At 42.6% G+C, this 21,919-nt stretch overlaps 1 protein-coding gene across 4 annotated transcripts in view; it reads right to left on the minus strand.

Annotated features, from left to right (window-relative positions):
• Positions 1 to 570: 570 nt before the first annotated feature.
• Positions 571 to 21,919, minus strand: part of masp1 (MBL associated serine protease 1) — an 84,351-nt gene continuing 63,002 nt past the window's right edge. For 3 of the 4 annotated variants that reach the window (XM_014213412.2, XM_045724298.1, XM_014213411.2), the window contains 4 exons: positions 19,268 to 19,346; positions 15,496 to 15,633; positions 2,649 to 2,723; positions 571 to 2,410 (listed from right to left, as the gene is read on the minus strand). In XM_014213412.2, coding sequence (XP_014068887.1) covers positions 1,527 to 2,410; positions 2,649 to 2,723; positions 15,496 to 15,633; positions 19,268 to 19,346 — 1,176 coding nt within the window. In that variant the 3' untranslated portion in view covers positions 571 to 1,526. Of the gene's footprint in view, positions 2,411 to 2,648; positions 2,724 to 15,495; positions 15,634 to 17,078; positions 17,350 to 19,267; positions 19,347 to 21,919 lie in introns of those variants that run through there. The other variant, XM_045724299.1, reaches the window with a different exon arrangement.

Raw genomic sequence — 21,919 nt, forward strand, 5'->3', positions numbered from 1 at the left:
GAGTAATTTAGTAAATTCACCGGAAGTTTTCGGTGGGTATGCTAGTTCTGAACATCACATGCTAATGTAAAAAGCTGTTTTTTGATATAAATATGAACTTGATTGAACAAAACATGCATGTATTGTATAACATAATGTCCTAGGAGTCTCATCTGATGAAGATCATCAAAGGTTAGTGCTGCATTTAGCTGTGTTTTGGGTATTTGTGATGCATGCTAGTTGCTTGGAAATGGCTGTGTGGTTTTTTTGTGTCTATGTACTCTCCTAACATAATCTAATGTTTCGCTTTCGCTGTAAAGCCTTTTGGAAATCGGACAACGTGGTTCGATTCAGGAGAAGTGTATCTATAAAATGGTGTAAAATAGTCTTATGTTTGAGAAATTTGAATTATGACATTTTGTGGTTTTAAATTTGGCGCTCTGATTTGTCACTGGCTGTTGAATAGTGTGGGACGATTTCGTCCCACCTCCCCTAGAGAGGTTGTGTTTTACACTCATGGTATAGGTGTTGTGATTGCTAACTGCTGACAGTACAGTTTACACACATACTTACAGAAGACTAAGAGTAAAGTTTAATTGATTATATTTTAATTCACAATTGACTAGATTTTAATCCACGATGTCGAAAGCACATGGACATTGTTAAATTGTCAATTCCACTGCAGAAAAATGTAATCTGACACCAACACTGGTAGCTATGGTCTGAGAGGGATCAAGAAGAACAGAACCTCAGTAACACAACAGCATTGCAATGCCTTCTCAAAAAATGTGGTTATTTCATTATCAATTTTACCATCCATGATAATGTCAAGGAAATACAAAATAATACTGGCCAATTCCATGTGCAAATTATAAAACCTCATTAGATGACATGTACAGTATGTCCCTACTCTTATACATTAGGGGTAACTTGTCAGATATACATGGCTACAGCATTATGAGTTTAGGAGTGCAGTTTGTATCTGAGAGCACATGAATGATACATTGGAGTTCATCATATAAGAATGCACAAGGATTTCAAGTCGAGTTTGACATGGAATTGCTTGTCATCGGGACGTAATTGACAATCATATAAAATATAAGGGCTTATGAGTGTGATAAGATGAAGTTGGAGTGCATTGTTGGAGTACAACAATTCATGATCAGCTATTCTGGTATCATGTGGGGACTGAGTTGGAGATAATCTTTCGAATTCACAATAGAAAATAAAAATATAACATTGGGTGGTGTCAATTGAAAAGTTTTAAAGAAATGGCACTTTTCGATCCTTAAATTGGAATGTCAACTCATCTCCTAAATAAAGCTGAATTTAAATGGACTTGATCCCCAACCCTGAAGAGAGGAGTTATGAAGGGGAAAGGGGATGAGGGTGCACAGGAGACCGAGGACATGAGATGGGGATAGGTTGAACAGAGGGGAATGATACATTGGAGTTCATCATATAAGAATCCACAAGGATTTCAAGTCGAGTTTGACATGGAAATTGCTTGTCATCGGGACGTAACTGACCCCCCCCCTTATTCCCTCTCACCACCATGGCCCCGTCCCCAGTTGGCTCTGCAACCAATCGGCGTAGTTGGCCACCCGGGTGTAAACCCCATAAACCCTCTGGCTCCCACACTCCTCCGGGCCCCCCCATGACACCAGGCCTTGGGCCACCCAGCGCCCGCTTCCGGGCTCCTCCATCACGAACGCCCCCCCGCTGTCCCCCAGGCACGTGTCACGCCCACCCTCGTAGAAGCCGGCACAGAACATGTTGTCAGTGATGTTGTAGTTGATGGAGCGTGATGCATAGCTGGCCTTGCACTCCTCCTGCGCCACCACAGGCAGCTTGACATACTGCAGCACGTCCGACACCATGCCCAGGTCAGAGGAGAGCGCGGTGGTGTCGGCGGCCACAGAGGCATTGGGGTTGGAGATGCCCCAGCCGGCCACCAGGCCCAGGGTGTTGAGCTGGGGGCTCTGGGGCCTGTCTTTGCCCTGGGGAGGGGGCAGGCAGACGGGCCGCACTAGCTCCCCCACGGGCACAGCCTGACTCAGCTTGACCAAGGCGATGTCGTTGTTGTAGTTGCGAGGGTCAAAGTGAGGGTGGAGGATGACTTGTTCCACAGAGCGGTTGGTGGCGTTTTGCTTGGCACGGACGTCGTGCAGGCCCAGGTAGACTCGGATGTGTTCGGGCGCCACAGGCACTATGGTGGCGCCGCGGCGTTGGGAGCGCAGGACATGAGCGGCAGTGAGGACCCAAGACTCGGAGAGCAGGGCACCGCTTCCGAACCAGCGGTCCTCCGGGACACGGGACATGTCTTCTACGGTGAGGAGGACCTGCCAGGGGAAGAGACCTGGCACAGTGCTACGCCCCCCGACGATACGCTTAATCTGTGCTGGGAAGGGCTGGGACGGCTCCCCACATACTGAAACACACAGACAGACACACACACACAGGGTGTGAGTTGGACTCATGCTCTCGTGATGAGGTAGCCCTGTTTGCATCTTAAAACCAGTGGCACGCTCGGTCCAAGAGAGAATTTTGAAATAGTTAAGATGATGTTTTCCTGAACAGGAGACCGGGACTCGGATCTCTACAGATAGGATCCATACACTCTTACTGTACAAATTCTCAACAGTTAGGCCTGCAATAGTGAAGCTTACCTGGCAAACAGGTAGGAGTTTTAGTCCCATGTTCTGAGTTGGTCCACTCTCCCTTCTCCCCACAGGTGTACATACCTGCACAGAGAGTCAATAAATTACATACAGTTGAAGTCGGAAGTTTACATACACCTTAGCCAAATACATTTAAACTCCGTTTTTCACAATTCCTGACATTTAATCCTAGTAAAAATTCCCTGTCTTAGGTCAGTTAGGATCACCACTTTATTTTAAGAATGTGGAATGTCATAATAATAGTAGAGAGAATGATTTATTTCAGCTTGTATTTCTTCTGACCCACATTCCCAGTGGGTCAGAAGTTTACATACACTCAGTTAGTATTTGGTAGCAATGACTTTACATTATTTATCTTGGGTCAAACGTTTTGCCTTGCCTTCCACAAGCTTCCCACAATAAGTTGGGTGAATTTTGGCCCATTCCTCCTGACAGAGCTGGTGTAACTGAGTCAGGTTTGTAGGCCTCCTTGCTCGCACAGGCTTTGTCAGTTAAGACCACACATTTTCTATAGGACTGAGGTCAGGGCTTTGTGATGGCCACTCCAATACTCTAAGTCATTTTGCTACAACTTTGGAAGTATACTTGGGGTCATTGTCCATTTGGAAGACCCATTTGCGACCAAGCTTTAGCTTCCTGACTGAGATGTTGCTTGAATATATCCACATCATTTTCCCATCTATTTTGTGAAGTGCACCAGTACCTCCTGCAGCAAAGCACCCACGCAACATGATGCTGCCACCCCCGTGCTTCATGGTTGGGATGGTGTTCTTCGGCTTACAAGCCTCCCCCTTTTTCCTCCAAACATAACAATGGTCATTATGGCCAAACAGTTCTATTTTTGTTTCATCAGACCAGAGGACATTTCTCCAAAAAGTACGATCTTTGTCCCCATGTGCAGTTGCAAACCGTAGTCTGGCTTTTTCATGGAGGCTTTGGAGCAGTGGCTTCTTCCTTGCTGAGCGGCCTTTCAGGTTATGTCGATATAGGAATTTAAAGTTTTAAAGGGAATATAAATACTTTTGTACTTGTTTCCTCCAGCATCTTCACAAGGTCCTTTGCTGTTGTTCTGGGATTGATTTGCACTTTTCGCACCAAAGTGCGTTCATCTCTAGGAGACAGAACGCGTCTCCTTCCTGAGCGCTATGACGGCTGCGTGGTCCCATGTTGTTTATACTTACGTACTATTGCTCCCAAGGATGAACAAGACTTGCGGAGGTCTACAATTTTTTTTCTGAGGTCTTGGCTGATTTCTTTTGATTTTTCTCATGATGTCAAGCAAAGAGGCACTGAGTTTGAAGGTAGGCCTTGAAATACATCCACAGGTACACCTCAAATGATGTCAATTAGGCTATCAGTAGCTTCTAAAGCCATGACATAGTTTTCTGGAATTTTCCAAGCTGTTTAAAGGCACAGTCAACTTAGTGTATGTAAACTTCTGACCCACTGGAATTGTTGGAAAAATTATTTGTGTCAAGTGTAACAGTGTAGGTTCCGTCCCTCTCTTCGCCCCAACCCGGGCTCGAACCAGGGACCCTTGCACACATCAACAACTGGCACCCACCAAAGCATCGTTACCCATCGCGCCACAAAAGCCGCGGCCCTTGCAACGCAAGGGGAAACCCTACTTCAGGTCTCAGAGCGAGTGACGTCACTGATTGAAACGCTATTAGCGCGCACCACCGCTAACTAACTAGCCATTTCACATCGGTTACACAAGCACAAAGTAGATGTCCTACCTGACTTGCCAAAACTATAGTTTGTTAACAAGAAATTTGTGGAGTGGTTGAAAAACGAGTTTTAATGACTCCAACCTATGTAAACTTCCGACTTCAACTGTATATGCATAAATAAAAATATCAGCATTGGCTCAAATCATCATAACAAATGAAAGAAACCAGAATGTTTTCTGACTACTTGACTTGGGAAAAACTCTGGGCCCGGTTTCCCAATAGTGATGGAATTGAGGCTTACGAGTGTTTTAATGATGCATTGTAAGTCACACTTGACTCTGCCATTACAGGAGCTGTCCTGTGGTGAAAATTACTCCAGAAATAGGCTAAAGAAGTCACTGTAAATCTTAAATGTATTCAAAGTCATAATTTTTAAAAACATGTTTTACACAATACCATTTTTCCAACAGGAGAATAAATATTCTGTGAATTAAATCAAACTTTACTTGCCACAAGCGCCAAATACAAGTGTAGACTTTACCGTGAAATGCTTACTTACAAGCCCTTAACCAACAGTGTAGTTCAAGAAGAAGAAAGTATTTACCAAGTAGGCGATCTACAATATAAAGTAATAATAAAAAGTACACAATAATAATAACAATAACGAGGCTATATACAGGGGGCACCGGTACCGAGTCAGTGTACAGGCTAGAGGTAATCTGTACATGTAGGTGGGGGCAAAGTGACTGACTATGCATAGGTAACAAACAAACAGCGAGTAGCAGCCGTGTACAAGAGGGACTGGGTCAATGGAAATTGTCCGGTGGCGATATTTATGAATTGTTCAGCAGCCTAATGGCTTCGGGGTAGAAGCTGTTGAGGAGCATTTTGGGCCTAGACTTGGCGCTCTGGTACCACTTGCCGTGCGGTAGCAGAGAAAACAGTCTAACTAGGGTGACTGGAGGCTCTGACAATTGTATGGGCTTTCCTCTGACAACGCCTATTATATAGGTCCTGGATGGCAGGAAGCTTGGCCCCAGTGATGTACTGGGCCATTCGCACTACCTTCTGTAGCACCTTACGGTGATATGCCGAGCAGCTGCCATACCAGGCGGTGATGCAAACGGTCAGGCTGCTTTCGATTGTGCAGCTGTGGAACCTTTTGAGGATCTGGGGGCCCATGCCAAATCTTTTTGTTGTGCCCTCTTCACGACTGTCTTGGTATGTTTGGACCATGATAGTTCATTGGCGAAGTGGACACCAAGGAACTTGAAAGTCTCGATCCGCTCCACTACAGCCCTGTCGATGTTAATGGGGGCTTGTTCGGCCCGCCTTTACCTGTAGTCCACGTTCAGCTCCTTTGTCTTGCTCACATTGAGGGAGAGGTTGTTGTCCTGGCACAACACTGCCAGTTCTCTGACCTCCTCCCTATAGGTCGTCTCATCGTTGTCGGTGATCAGGCCTACCACTGTGGTGTCGTCAACAAACTTAATGATGGTGTTGGAGTCGTGTTTGGCTACGCAGTTCTGGGTGAACAGGGAATACAGGAGGGGACTAAGTACACACCCCTGAGGGGCCCCAGTGTTGAGGATCAGCATGGCAGACGTATTGTTGCCTATTCTTACCAGCTGGGGGAGGCCCGTCAGGAAGTCCAGGATCCAGTTGCAGAGGGAGGTGTTTAGTCCCAGAGTCCTTAGCTTAGTAATGAGCTTCGTGGGCCCTATGGTGTTGAACGCTGAGCTGTAGTCGATGAACAGCATTCTCACATATGTGTTCCTTTTGTCCAGGTGAGAAAGGACGGTGTGGAGTGCGATTGAGATTGCGTCATCTGTGGATCTGTTGGTTCGGAATGCGAATTGGAGTGGGTCTAGCGTGTCAGGGAGGATACTGTTGATGTGAGCCATGACCAGCCTTTCAAAGCACTTTATGGCTTCCGACGTAAGTGCCACGGGCCAGTAATCATTTAGGCAGGTTACCTTCACTTCCTTGGGCACAGGGACTATGGTGGTCTGCTTGAAACATGTAGGTATTACAGACTCGGTCAGGGAGAGGTTGAAAATGTCAGTGAAGACACTTGCCAGTTGGTCCGCGCATGCTTTGAGTACACGTCCTGGTAATCTGTCTGGCCCAGCGGCTTTGTGAATGTTGACCTGTTTAAAGTTTTTGTTCACATCGGCTTCTGAGAGCGTTATCACACAGTCATCACGAACAGCTGGTGCTCTCGTGCATGCCTCAGTGTTGTTTGCCTCGAAGCGAGCATAAAAGGCATTTAGCTCATCTGGTAGGCTCACGTCACTGGGTAGCTCGTGTCTGGGTTTCCCTTTGTAGTCCGTAATAGTTTTCAAGCCCTGCCACATCCGACGTGTGTCAGAGCCAGTGAAGTAGGATTAAATCTTAATCCTGTATTGACGCTTTGCTTGTTTGATGGTTCGTCTGAGGGCATAGTGGGATTTCCTATAAGCACCCGGATTAGTCTCCCACTCCTTGAAAGCGGCAGCTCTAGCCTTTAGCTTGATGCGGATGTTGCCTGTAATCCATGGATTCTGGTTGGGATATGTACGTACAGTCACGGTGGGATGACGTCATCCATGCACTTATTGATGAAGCCAATGACTGAGTTGGTGTATTCCTGAATGCCATTGGATGAATCCCGGAACATATTCCAGTCTGTGCTAGCAAAACAGTCCTGTAGTGTAGCATCCACGTCATCTGACCACTTCCGTATTGAGTACTGGTACTTCCTGCTTTAGTTTTTGCTTGTAAGCAGGAATCAGGAGGATAGAATTATGGTCAGATTTGCCAAATGGAGGGCGGGGGAGAGCTTTGTATGCATCTCTATGTGTGGAGTAAAGGTGGTCTAGGATTTTTTTTCCCCCTGGTTGCATACAGTGGGGGGGGAAAAGTATTTGATCCCTTGCTGATTTTGTATGTTTGCCCACTGATAAAGAAAGGATCAGTCTATAATTTTAATGGCAGGTTTATTTGAACAGTGAGAGACAGAATAACAACAAAAATATCCAGAAAAATGCATGTCAAAAATGTTATAAATTGATTTGCATTTTAATGAGGGAAATAAGTATTTGACCCCCTCTCAATCAGAAAGATTTCTGGCTCCCAGGTGTCTTTTTTATACAGGTAACGAGCTGAGATTAGGAGCACACTCTTAAAGGGAGTGCTCCTAACCGCAGCTTGTTACCGGTAAAAAAGACACGGCAGCTGTGACCATTGTCACCAAGAAAACAATTGGTAACACACTACGCCGTGAAGGACTGAAATCCTGCAGCGTCCGCAAGGTCCCCCTGCTCAAGAATACATATATACATGCCCGTCTGAAGTTTGCCAATGAACATCTGAATGATTCAGAGGACAACTGAGTGAAAGTGTTGTGGTCAGATGAGACCAAAATGGAGCTCTTTGGCATCAACTCAACTCACCGTGTTTGGAGGAGGAGGAATGCTGCCTATGACCCCAAGAACACCATCTCCACCGTCAAACAGGGAGGTGGAAACATTATGCTTTGTGGGTGTTTTTCTGCTAAGGGGACAGGACAACTTCACAGCATCATTTGACTGGGCCATGTACTGTCAAATCTTGGGTGAGAACCTCCTTCCCTCAGCGGGGGCATTGAAAATGGGTCGTGGATGGGTATTCCAGCATGACAATGACCCAAAACACACGACCAAGGCAACAAAGGAGTAGCTCAAAAAGAAGCACATTAAGGTCCTGGAGTGGCCTAGCCAGTCTCCAGACCTTAATCCCATAGAAAATCTGTGGAGGGAGCTGAAGGTTCGAGTTGCCAAACGTCAGCCTCGAAACCTTAATGACTTGGAGAAGATCTGCAAAGAGGAGTGGGACAAAATCCCTCCTGAGATGTGTGCAAACCTGGTGGCCAACTACAAGAAACATCAGACCTCTGTGATTGCCAACAAGGGTTTTGCTACAAAGTACTAAGTCATGTTTTGCAGAGGGGTCAAATACTTATTTCCCTCATTAAAATGCAAATAATTTTATAACATTTTTGACATGCGTTTTTCTGGATTTGTTTATTGTTATTGTCTCTCACTGTTCGTATAAAGCTACCATTAAAATTATAGACTGATCATTTCTTTGTAAGTGGGCAAACGTACAAAATCAGCAGGGGATCAAATACTTTTTTCCCCCACTGTATGTGACATGCTGGTAAAAATTTGGTAAAACTGATTTAAGTTTGCCTGCATTAAAGTCCCCGGCCACTAGGAGCGCCGCTTCTGGGTGAGCATTTTCTTCTTTGCTTATGGCCTTATAGAGTTGGTTGAGAGCGGTCTTAGCGCCAGCTTCACTTTGTGGTGGTAAATAGACAGCAATGAATAATACAGTTGAGAACTGTTGGTTGATAGTGTGGTCGACAACTTATCATAAGGTACTCTACCTCAGGCGAGCAATACCTCGAGATTTCTTTAATATTAGACATCGCGCACCAGCTGTTATTGACAAAAAGACACACACCCCCACCCCTCGTCTTACCAGAGGTAGCGTCTCTGTTCTGCCGGTGCAAGGAAAATCCCGCCAGCTCTATATTGTCCGTTTATTCGTTCAGCCACGTCTCGGTGAAACATAAGATGCTACAGTTTTTAATGTCCCATTGGTAGGATAATCTTAATAATAGGTCATCAATTTGGTTTTCTCACGATTGCAAGGAGAATGGAAGGCATTGGGAGTTTACTCGCTTGCCTCCAGCTTCTCAGAAGGATCCCCGATCTGCGTCCCCTTTTCCCAGCGTCCTTTCCTCACGCAAAAGGCATGGATCTCGGCCTGTTCCAGTGAAAGCAGGATATCCTTCTCATCGGACTCGTTGAAGGAAAAGATTTTTCCAGTTTGTGGTGAGTAATCGCTTTTCTGATGTCCAGAAGTTATTTTCGGTCATAAGAGACGGTAGCAGCAACATTATGTACACAATAAGTTAAAAAAATAAGTTACGCAAAAAAAAAAATTATTGCACAATTGGTTGGGAGAATGTAAAACGTCAGCCATGTTCTTCGGCGCCAGCTTTATATTTAAGTTTTTGCATTATATGTTTGCCATGTGTTATGCATTCTAACACGGAACCCAAACCGGCTGCGAGCGTGTGCCATCGTGCATACATTTATTTTGTCCCCCCACACCAAATGCGATCACGACACACAGGTTAAAATATTTAAAAAAACTCTGAACCAATTATATTAATTTGGGGACAGGTCGAAAAGCATTGAACACTCATGGTAATTTAGCTAGTTAGCTTGCACTTGCTAGCTAATTTGTCCTATTTAGCTAGCTTGCTGTTGCTAGCTAATTTGTCCTGGGATATAAACATTGAGTTGTTATTTTACCTGAAATGCACAAGGTCCTCTACTCCGCCAATTAATCCACACATAAAACGGTCAACCGAATCATTTCTAGCCATCTCTCTTCCTTCCAGGCTTCTTCTTCTCTTGACTTCATATTGCGATTGGCAACTTTCATAAATTAGGTGCATTGACCTCGTTCGTCTTTCAGTCACCCACGTGGGTATAACCAATGAGAAGATGGCACGTGGGTACCTGCTTCTATAAACCAATAAGGAGATGGGAGAGGCAGGACTTGCAGTGCAATCTGTGTCAGAAATATAACTGATTTCTATTTTAGCCCTTGGCAACGCATACGCTTGTTGGCGCCTGTGAGCAGTGTGGGTGCAATAATTGAATAACATAGATTTCTACATTTATTTTGCAACGCTCACGCACGCGATGCGAGCGGTGTGGTCAGCCTGTAAGAATGTATAAAGTCAAAGCTGCTCGTTCCCTCAATTGCCATTTAGAAAATATCAACGTGACCTAAAAATAGCATATGATGATAATGATTTTCGGAATTGCGCAACAAAACAATGTAGCCTAATGGCAGGCAGGAATTGAGTTTCAAGTAGGCCTACAGATATTCCACTATTTGTATTTATTAAGGATCCCCATTAGCTGCTACCGAGGCTTGGGGTCCAGCAACATTAACAAAGTTATATACAGTTTAAAATATTACATTTCATAACACTATACCCAATACATTAAGTGTGTTCCCTCAGGCCACTACTCAACGATCACATATTTACAATACAACATACATGTGTACGTGTGTAGAGTGCGTGTCTTATCATGTGTGCCTGTGTGTGTCTCTTCACAGTCCCATAAGGTGTATTTTTATTTTAAAAATCATCTGATTCTACTGCTTGCATCAGTTACCTGATGTGGAATAGAGTTCCATGTAGCCATGGCTCTATGTAGTACTGTGAACCTCCCATAGTCTGTTCTTGACTTGGTGATTGTGAAGAAAACTTTGGTGGCATGTCCTGTGGGGTATGCATGGGTGTCCGTACTATGTGCTAGTTGTTTAAACACTTTGGTGCATTCAGCATGTCAACACTTCTTACAAACACTGAAGTCAAGCTCTCCTCCACTTTGAGCAATGAGAGATTTACATGCATATTATTAATGTTAGCTCTCCATGTGCATTTAAGAGCCAGCCATGCTGACCTGTTCTGAGCCAATTGCAATTTTCCGAGGTCCCTCTTTGTGGTACCTGACCACACAACTGAACAGTAGTCCAGGTGTGACAAAACTAGAGCCTGTAGGACCAGCCTTGATGTTAGTGTTGTTAAAAAGGCAAAGCAGTGCTTTATTATGGACAGGCTTCTCCTCTTATCCAGTGCTGTATCAACATGTTTTAACCATGACAGTTTACAATCCAGGGTTACTCCAAGCAGTTTAGTGCTTTTAGTTTTTGAAATATTTATGACTATCTTATTCCTTGCCACCCATTCTGAAACTGCAGCTCTTTTTTTAAGTGATTTAATTCTCTGTAGTAGCTGACGTGTATAGTGCTGAGTCATTTTCAAACATAGCCATATTTGCTTTACTCAAACCCAGTGACCTGCCATTAGTAAAGATAGAAAAAAGGGACCTAGATAGCTGCCCTGGGAATTCCTGATTCTACCTTGATTATATTGGAGAGGCTAAATAATTAAACATGTTAAGTGATGTTACCATAAACCTAATATAGAGGGCTTACAGTTGCTTCACAAATCACCTAGCAACAACACCAGGCACCATGTTGGTAGACCAGAGTCAGTCTTGTGGAAGTCCTCCGATCGTGAGAAACTGAGGACAGATAAATACAGCAACATAATATTCAGTGCTGTCTAATTTGAGTATAAAGCAGCCTGTGTCTTTGTGATGTTTTATGTCCTCAGATACAGAAAGCTGTGAAACCCTTTCTGCGTTTGCAGATGAAGAGGTGCCCATGAATGTCCCAAGAGAATAAGGGTACATCCTTGTATATCATGAGTTATATGTGTACCTATGTCAGCGTTTATTTTTTACAAAAAAATGTATATATATATTTATATATAAAACAAATATTTTTACAAAAATACTTATTACAACTGGAGCAGGTCAACCCTGCTGGGTGTGCAGGCTTCTGTTCCAGCCCAGCACTAACACACCTGATTCAATTTATCAAACCTAATGAGTTGATTATTAAGTGTGCTATTGCTGGGCTTGAATAGAAGTCTGCTCACCCAGTAGATCACGGATCAGTGGAGCAAGGTTGGCCACCTCTGGTATGGACTGAAATTATGCTTTATTAATAATAGCCTACTTGTTATTAAGATGTCCAACTAACCTTTACATTTGTGTTAGCTTGTACACTTTGAAATGATATGAAAGTGTTAATTATTTGAAGTGAAGTGTTTAAACTTGTTTTAATTGTTAAAACTATTATTCAAGATGAACTAGTGTCAATGTTGATTAATCCCAGGTCACAATCCTGCAATAAAGAGAGGAAGGGAATCTGTCTCTAATTTGTCTGTTTCTGTGTTTTATTCTCAAATGAACACTAACTTTTTGTTCAGTTGTAAGCTCTCCAATTAGTTTTATTTGATTATCACTCTTTTTTTCAGGATATCAGCCATGTGAACCCATTAAGCAAATGATATTGGCATGCAACGGCAATTCAGCCATAGGCCTACAGCAGTGGTTACCAACTCCAGTCCTCGAGTAACCCCACACATTTTTGTTGTAACCCCGGACAAACATACCTGATTCAACTCATTGAGGGGCTGATGATTAGTTGACAAGTTGAATCAGGTGTGCTTGTCTGGGGGTACAATAAAAATGTGTACTGTCAGGGATACTCATGGATCGGAGTTTGGAACCACTGGCCTACAGTATGATGGCATTTGCCTTATGGCCATTTGCAATGCATCCATTGACATTGTGCATCTGAAGCAAAGAATAGCTTAACTCACACATTGTTTACATAGTGTTGAGCTATATGTTCTCAATTTAAAAATGATACCAGTAGACAATGTATATGAGGCTAATCATTATACTAGTTTTTGTAAATGCATTGCGCTGACATGAAATTGTTTAGTGCAAATCCAACCTAACTACATAATGTAGTTAGTGAAATGTCTGGAAGCGGATGTTAGGCTCCTTAGTTTAAAACATACACACAACTACTACTACCACCAAGTTTAATGACAGATACTTTTCTCCCAGAAGGTCTCAGTGGCACTTGGAGTTGCCACTGTGACAATGAATATGGTTTGACTAATGTGTTTAAATTGTAAAGAAAGAATAGTTAGGCTATAAGAAATACATTTTATTCAATGGGGCAAGGAAAAGCAGAGATGACACAAAATACTTTTCATTTCACCCATACAACAATATAGCCTATTATTGAAATACAGTATGTTCACAAACTCATAAACAATAGTATTTTACATGTTCCAAATTACATGTTATATAGTCATACAGTTTAAGGGGGCATGAGGACAAGGTGAAGGTGCTTTGTACTCAAATGGCAGAACAGAATCATTTAGATTGACCAAAGCACAGCATATTACAACCATCTTGTATAATTGAGGGATGTCCCTTTTCATATCTGGAAAAGGAAAAAGTAGTAAACTGCTGCAGCATTGCTCATCTTCACAGTGGGAATCAAGTCGATGGGTGTCTTGATAGAGGTCAGCTGGTGAACCTACAGTACAAATGAAAAGCACACCTGATGTTAGAATATACTGTTAATTCATTAGGTAATCTATATTTATTTTTTTACCTTTATTTAACTAGGCAAGTCAGTTAAGAACAAATTCTTATTTTCAATGACAGCCTAGGAACAGTGGGTTAACTGCCTTGTTCAGGGGCAGAATGACAGATTTGTACCTTGTCAGCTCGGGGATTCAAACTTGCAACCTTACAGTTACTAGTCCAAACGCTCTATCCACTAGGCTACCCTGCCGCCCCATCAGGGCTCTTGATTGTTTGGTTGTGTTTAATTCATTCAGGTGTTTTAGTGTTATATAAAGATTAAATCTATTGCTGGAACAACCAATAGTCAACACAGCAGGTTGTCGTACCCCATTGAGGCCTTTTTCCTATGACTGTAATGTCCATACATTTCCCCTCTTATGAATAAAGTTCTCAACAAATTATCATTGGGTCAGTACCACTGGAGTCTTTTTAGACAATAATATCCTCTTCTAGGCTATTTGGACATCATATTGTAGAATTTGTTTCTCCCCTTTTCATGGTCATGGCTAGAAGGATCCAGCTTTTATCAAATGAACATCAAATTTGACTTTTTGTAGCAGGTTAGTAGAAATTACACAGCAGGTTAAGATAATTAGGTTAAGGTTAGGAAAAGGTTCAGCTGAAATGCTAAAAGAAATATACTTTTAACATTAATTTGACACAAGCTGGATCTCTTCTAGCCATGACCCCTTCTCATAAACCTAGATTGCATGGTTGCATCTAAGAAAAGGTTGTTTTATTGTTCTGTCAGCAGAGTAGGCCTAGGCTATCGTCATCTTAAAAAAGATTCTGCTCATGTCTCCAGTCATATAAAGTGTAGTAGAATTTCATTAAATGTTTATCAAAGGCCACATTTTTCCCATGCAAAGGAAAGAAACCGGTAAGCCTTTTCCACTACACACTCATTAAAATCCTAAATTATGACTATTCAATCTACTCATCACATTAGGAATAGTAGGCTTACAGTCTGCAAATGCGATGATACATGTATACAATCCTTCGTTATAAAGCTGCATTTTTATGGTAAAAAAAAATGCTTCCTGAAATACTTGAAACTCACTCGCCGCCTATGTAAGAGACATGGTAATAGCTAGACTACAAGCTATATAGCTAGCTAATGTTGGCTAATTTAGTCTTGTTCTTAACGCCTGTTTAGCATAACAGCTAAAAAAAAACAAAAAAAACAATCATACTTACCAGTGGGTTCAGATCTTCACAGGCAAAAAGGTTTCTTTGCTTTTCTGACAGTTCTTGAGACTTATTTAGTTGGTGTTTCATGATTGCAGGTCATCTGTAAAAAAAAAAAAATAATAATCCTGTTGTCTTTCCTGCTTTGTTAGAGCAGCCAATTACTGCACAGAAATTGACCATGATGATGAATGAATTTATTTTAGGCACTGTTATCATGCAGCATGGGGTAGCCACTCGGCTGTAGTTGTCGAAATAATTGATGCGGTGGGCTTCCAACATGGCCATCAGGATGTGTCATACATCAACTGGCAACCCTCTATGTTGACCTTTAGATTATTGGTCAGGCTACAGTGAAATGCATGAGCTTTCATTTAATAGTAGCCTATAGGCCTAATATACGAATATTGAAGCGGCTCAGGTGTAGCCTAATCCAATGGTTTAAAACTAGGTAGGTCTATCGATTGTACATACATATGAAAGTAATGTCAATATGTTGCCCGATCTAGCTATCATATAATTTGGTGCATTTTACATTTTGGTGCATCTTGGTGCATAGCAAATTTTTTAGGGCATTTATATTTAACAATTACGTTTTCAGCGGTCACAGAGCGACAGAAACATCTTCATTCTATGTTTAGCGGAAATCTAACGACGCACTTTGCTGTTCTAAGAGTGCTCTGAGGCAGGCGTTATAGTACGAGCGTTTAAGTGCAACGTTAATAGACGATTTTGGGAAGCGGCTCGGAAATTTTAAAGATTACCTTATGAAGGTTATATCGATGAACTTAGCCTTAAGATGCTTTTTGGAAACCGGGCCATGGCTCTTATAGGGACCAGAGTTTTTCCTGGTTAGGTTGCATGGTCAAGAAAACTTTGAGCCCTAAGATGGGAACATACTGTTGATCTTGGGGTGAATCTGGTACATGGACTCCCTGCAGGTGTACTGGATTATAGAACCGAACAGGGTGCTGTTGCCAGAGCTCTCGAAGATGACGTCACCCATGGCAACCTCCCCAGGAGTCCCACAATCCACCACTGAGAGAGGAAGGAGAGGAAAAAGAGTATTAGCAAGTACTGTATGGTTTGAAGAAATGGATCGACAACTGGACAAGGGTTAAAGAGGAAACATGGGACATGAGCAGCACAAACATGTCATTAGATGGGCGGATATAATTTATTCTCCATGTACTTGATAATATGAATGATTTTTTTAATGACTTCAGGGTTCGCCACTGTTTCTTTTTTTTTTAACACAATCAGTCCCACCGCTACGTCGGCGCGATTTGGACTTCTAACCCCAAATCTAAAAAGAAACTCTGTAGAGTCCGAAATGGTTTGTGCTACAAACTATTAATGAAAAGCAGACTCTCACGAACATTCACATGTAACTTTTAACAAGAAACACCTGTTAATTGAAATGCATTCCAGGTGACTACCTCATGAAGCTGGTTGAGATAATGCCAACAGTGTGCAAAGCTGTCATCAGGGGAAAGGGTGGCTACTTTGAAGAATCTCAAATATATTTGGATTTGTTTAACACTTTTTGGTTACTACATGATTCCATGTGTGTAATTTCATAGTTTTGATGTCTTCACTATTCTTCTACAATGTAGAAAATAGTAAAAATAAAGAAAAACACTTGAATGATTAGATGTGTCCTAACCTTTGACTGGTACTGTAAATTCATTTTTATTAGGTTTTTGCTTTGACTGACCTATTTTAGTCAATAAAACTCATGAATGTAACTGTATATGTAAAAATGTGTTTGTGTTCTACTTGGTTATCATGAAAATAAAATGGTAAAACACTTTGTGAGGCTAAATATAATGGCTGGAAATGCAGATAAATGAAAAGCGCCAAGGTTTTTGCATTTCTGAACACCTGTAACTGACATTTCCTTCTTCCAATTTTGACATGGTGGTGCAGCCAGTCCACAAGGTGACACAGCGCCTTTCTTAGATTCTTTGGGGAAAACCCGGACTATTACAGACTACTGAATGGATGGGAGTCTGATGATCACCAATAAAATGACTGATAGAAGAGAGATGAGCCAATGGGAGAAAGCATATTTTAGTGGCACTGTACCTCTCGTCATGTGCTCATGACGCTAAAGAATTCAGTCCACCATAGAGGTTGCAGATTCTCCATAATGCTAAATATAGCATGCTTCTCTTTCTGCTCTGAGATTCTATGTTCTAGGCTGTGGTTATTCAATTCAATTTGTATTGGGCTCCCGAGTGGCACACCAGTCTAAGGCACTGCATCTCAGTGCAAGAGGCATCACTACAGTCCCTGGTTCAAATCCAGGCTGTATCACATCTGGCTGTGATTGGGAGTCCCATAGGGCGGCGCACAATTAGCCCAGTGTTGGCCGGGGTAGGCTGTCATTGTATATAAGAATTTGTTCTTAACCGACTTGCCTAGTTAACTAAATAAATACAAATAAAGTATTACAGTGAAACAAACACAAACACACTGAATAAGAAAGATTCCAGAGTTTATTGCACTGTGTGATGTCACACTCCAGAGTCAACAGTACAGTGTGATAAGGGGAAAAGATTCCTTATGACTTCCTACAATTGCTCTTCTCTCCTTGCCAATGCTATAACCTTGTAATCTAGAGAAGCACTGAACTTAAAGACACCAAGTCTGTATAGGGATACTGGTTAGACATCACTGCATGGCTTTAGTACAGTATCTGATTTCTTAGAATGCTGGGCAGAGATCGACTGCTCCTCCGAGATTCCATTTCTGGATGGTGGTGGATGAGAGTAGGGAAAGAGGGAGAGAGAGAATATGGAGGGAGGGAAAGAGGAGACAGAGTACTGTACAATGCAAATACAGTATCTCACAAAAGTGAGTACACCCCTCACATTTTTGTAAATAGTTGAGTATATCGTTTCATGTGACAACACTGAAGAAATGATACTTTGCTACAATGCAAAGTAGTGAGTGTACAGCTTGTATAACAGTGTAAATTTGCTGTCCCCTCAAAATAACACAACACACAGCCATTAATGACTAAACCGCTGGCAACAAAAGTGAGTACACCCCTAAGTGAAAATGTCCAAATTGGGCCCAATTAGCCATTTTCCCTCCCCGGTGTCATGTGACTCGTTAGTGTTACAAGGTCTCAGGTGTGAATGGGGAGCAGGTGTGTTAAATTTGGTGTCATCGGTCTCACACTCCCTCATACTGACTGGTCACTGGAAGTTCAACATGGCACCTCATGGCAAAGAACTCTCTGAGGATCTGAAAAAAAACAATTGTTGCTCTACATAAAGATGGCCTGGGCTATAAGAAGATTGCCAAGAACCTGAAACTGAGCTGCAGCACGGTGGCCAAGACCATACAGTGGTTTAACAGGACAGGTTCCACTCAGAACAGGCCTCACCATGGTCGACCAAAGAAGTTGAGTGCACGTGCTCAGCGTCATATCCAGAGGTTGTCTTTGGGAAATAGACGTATGAGTGCTGCCAGCATTGCTGCAGAGGTTGAAGGGGTGGGGGGTCAGCCTGTCAGTGCTCAGACCATACGCCGCACACTGCATCAAATGGGTCTGCATGGCTGTCGTCCCAGAAGGAAGCCTCTTCTAAAGATGATGCACAAGAAAGCCCGCAAACGGTTTGCTGAAGACAGGCAGACTAAGGACATGGATTACTGGAACCATGTCCTGTGGTCTGATGAGACCAAGATAAACTTATTTGGTTCAGATGGTGTCAAGCATGTGTGGCGGCAACCAGGTGAGGAGTACAAAGACAAGTGTGTGTTGCCTACAGTCAAGCATGGTGGTGGGAGTGTCATGGTCTGGGGCTGCATGAGTGCTGCCGGCACTGGGGAGCTACAGTTCATTGAGGGAAGCATGAATGCCAACATGTACTGTGACATACTGAAGCAGAGCATGATCTCCTCCCTTCGGAGACTGGGCCGCAGGGCAGTATTCCAACATGATAACAACACCAAACACACCTCCAAGACGACCACTGCCTTGCTAAAGAAGCTGAGGGTAAAGGTGATGGACTGGCCAAGCATGTCTCCAGACCTAAACCCTATTGAGCATCTGTGGGGCATCCTCAAACGGAAGGTGGAGGAGTGCAAGGTCTCTAACATCCACCAGCTCCATGATGTCGTCATGGAGGAGTGGAAGAGGACTCCAGTGGCAACCTGTGAAGCTCTGGTGAACTCCATGCCCAAGAGGGTTAAGGCAGTGCTGGAAAATGATGGTGGCCACACAAAATATTGACACTTTGGGCCCAATTTGGATATTTTCACTTAGGAGTGTACTCACTTTTGTTGCCAGCGGTTTAGACATTAATGGCTGTGTGTTGTGTTATTTTGAGGGGACAGCAAATTTACACTGTTATACAAGCTGTACACTCACTACTTTACATTGTAGCAAAGTATCATTTCTTCAGTGTTGTCACATGAAAAGATATACTCAAATATTTACAAAAATGTGAGGGGTGTACTCACTTTTGTGAGATACTGTATATACACAGAGGCAGAATACAATGAAAGGACCAGGTAGTTCCTATGTGATATAGAGGCCTCATTAAACATCACATTAATATGACACTCGGATTGAAATCCAATCTGCACTGAACCAAATTCAATGCCATACAACACACAAACACATGCGGGCATGCACGCACACATTATCACTTCTTACTTTCACAAATTGGGACAAAACTGCTCCATGAGCCATCTTTCTGACACTCGATCTGAAAGTGCTCCAGTTCCTCTCCATCCTTTCAGAAAGAGAGAGAGAAAAGAGAGAGAGGAAACATACAATTGATCAACAAAATGTAGCATTTTTCAAACAGCATTTTCCTGCATCACTATGCATAATTCTATGTAAAAAAAAAAAAAAAGTTTATATATATATATATATATATATATATATATATATATACACACACACACACACACACACACACACCTTTTTTTCTGCATATCTAAGCATATCTCTTGAGCTGTCTGTGTCCTCCTGACTGGTGGTTATTTTTTTTTAAGAAACGAAATACGCATCTACTAAAATCTGGGTAAAATACTGAAAGGAATGTCTTATTCAGTACATACAGTGGGGGAAAAAAGTATTTGATCCCCTGTTGATTTTGTACATTTGCCCACTTAAAGAAATTATCAGTCTATAATTTTAATGGTAGGTTTATTTGAACAGTGAGAGACAGAATAACAACAAAAAAATCCAGAAAAACGCATGTCAAAAATGTTATAAAATGATTTGCATTTTAATGAGGGAAATAAGTATTTGACCCCTCTGCAAGACATGACTTAGTACTTGGTGGCAAAACCCTTGTTGGCAATCACAGAGGTCAGACGTTTCTTGTAGTTGGCCACCAGGTTTGCACACATCTCAGGAGGGATTTTGTCCCACTCCTCTTTGCAGATCTTCTCCAAGTCATAAAGGTTTCGAGGCTGACGTTTGGCAACTCGAACCTTCGGCTCCTCCACAGATTTTCTATGGGATTAAGGTCTGGGGACTGGCTAGGCCACTCCAGGACCTTAATGTGCTTCTTCTTGAGCCACTCCTTTGTTGCCTTGGCCGTGTGTTTTGGGTCATTGTCATGCTGGAATACCCATCCACGACCCATTTTCAATGCCTTGGCTGAGGGAAGGAGGTTCTCACCCAAGATTTGACGGTAGATGGCCATCATGTACCGTCAAATCATCTCTTTGATGCGGTGAAGTCGTCCATCATCCCTTTGATGCGGTGAAGTTGTCCTGTCCCCTTAGCAGAAAAACACCCCCAAAGCATAATGTTTCCACCTCCATGTTTGACGGTGGAGATGGTGTTCTTGGGGTCATAGGCAGCATTCCTCCTCCTCCAAACACAGCGAGTTGAGTTGATGCCAAAGAGCTCCATTTTGGTCTCATCTGACCACAACACTTTCACCAGTTGTCCTCTGAATCATTCAGATGTTCATTGGCAAACTTCAGACGGGCATGTATATGCATTCTTGAGCAGGGGGACCTTGCGGGCGCTGCAGGATTTCAGTCCTTCACGGCGTAGTGTGTTACCAATTGTTTTCTTGGTGACTATGGTCCCAGCTGCGTTGAGATCATTGACAAGATCCTCCCGTATAGTTCTGGGCTGATTCCTCACCGTTCTCATGATCATTGCAACCCCACGAGGTGAGATCTTGCATGGAGCCCCAGGCCGAGGGATATTGACAGTTCTTTTGTGTTTCTTCCATTTGCTAATAATCGCACCAAATGTTGTCACCTTCTCACCAAGCTGCTTGGCGATGGTCTTGTAGCCCATTCCAGCCTTGTGTAGGTCTACAATCTTGTCCCTGACATCCTTGGAGAGCTCTTTGGTCTTGGCCATGGTGGAGAGTTTGGAATCTGATTGATTGATTGCTTCTGTGGACAGGTGTCTTTTTTACAGGTAACAAGCTGCGGTTAGGAGCACTTCCTTTAAGAGTGTGCTACTAATCTCAGCTCGTTACCTGTATAAAAGACACCTGGGAGCCAGAAATCCTTCTGATTGAGAGGGGGTCAAATACTTATTTCCCTCATTAAAATGCAAATCAATTTATAACATTTTTGACATGCGTTTTTCTGGATATTTTTGTTGTTATTCTGTCTCTCACTGTTCAAATAAACCTACCATTAAAATTATAGACTGATCCTTTCTTTATCAGTGGGCAAACGTACAAAATCAGCAGGGGATCAAATACTTTTTCCCCCCACTGTAAGTTATTGCTTGATTTCTAAAGTCTACCAACCTTGTCAGCAGCCATGCCAGCTAAGATAGTTAGACAAGCTTGCTACTCTAACTTGATTGATAGCCTGAATGGCTTCTTGGTACCTAGTTATGAGCTGGGAACCTATCTGGGCTAGCTAAAGCCGACTTGCTAAAATTGCTAAGTTGCTAGTAGTATTACATAAGTCAAATCTGAGGGGGCCCCTGTGCACACCTCTGGTCATGGGGTCGATTCCTACTGGAGCCACCCATACGAAAATGTATGCAAGCATGACTGTAAATCGCTTTGGTAAAAGTGTCTGCTAAGTGGCATACATATACAGTTGGGTACAAAAATAATTATCACCCTTGATAAAGATGAGAAAAAAAAGAATGTACAAAATAAATACAAATACTGAGCTATATTAAATGTTCAAAAAAGAAATGTGGGAATTTGTATTATTTATACTAATACAATTGCTCAGAGAAGGAGACACGTATTAAAAAAACATCCATAAAAAAGGCACCCATATTTTCAATACTCCGCCACCTTCACCATGTGAGGACAACGGCACTGAGCCTTTTTCCTAAAAGGTTTTATGAGATTGGAGAACA

The sequence above is a fragment of the Salmo salar genome, chromosome ssa09 (assembly GCF_905237065.1).
Source record: "Salmo salar chromosome ssa09, Ssal_v3.1, whole genome shotgun sequence".
In the NCBI taxonomy this organism is placed as follows: Eukaryota; Metazoa; Chordata; class Actinopteri; order Salmoniformes; family Salmonidae; genus Salmo; species Salmo salar.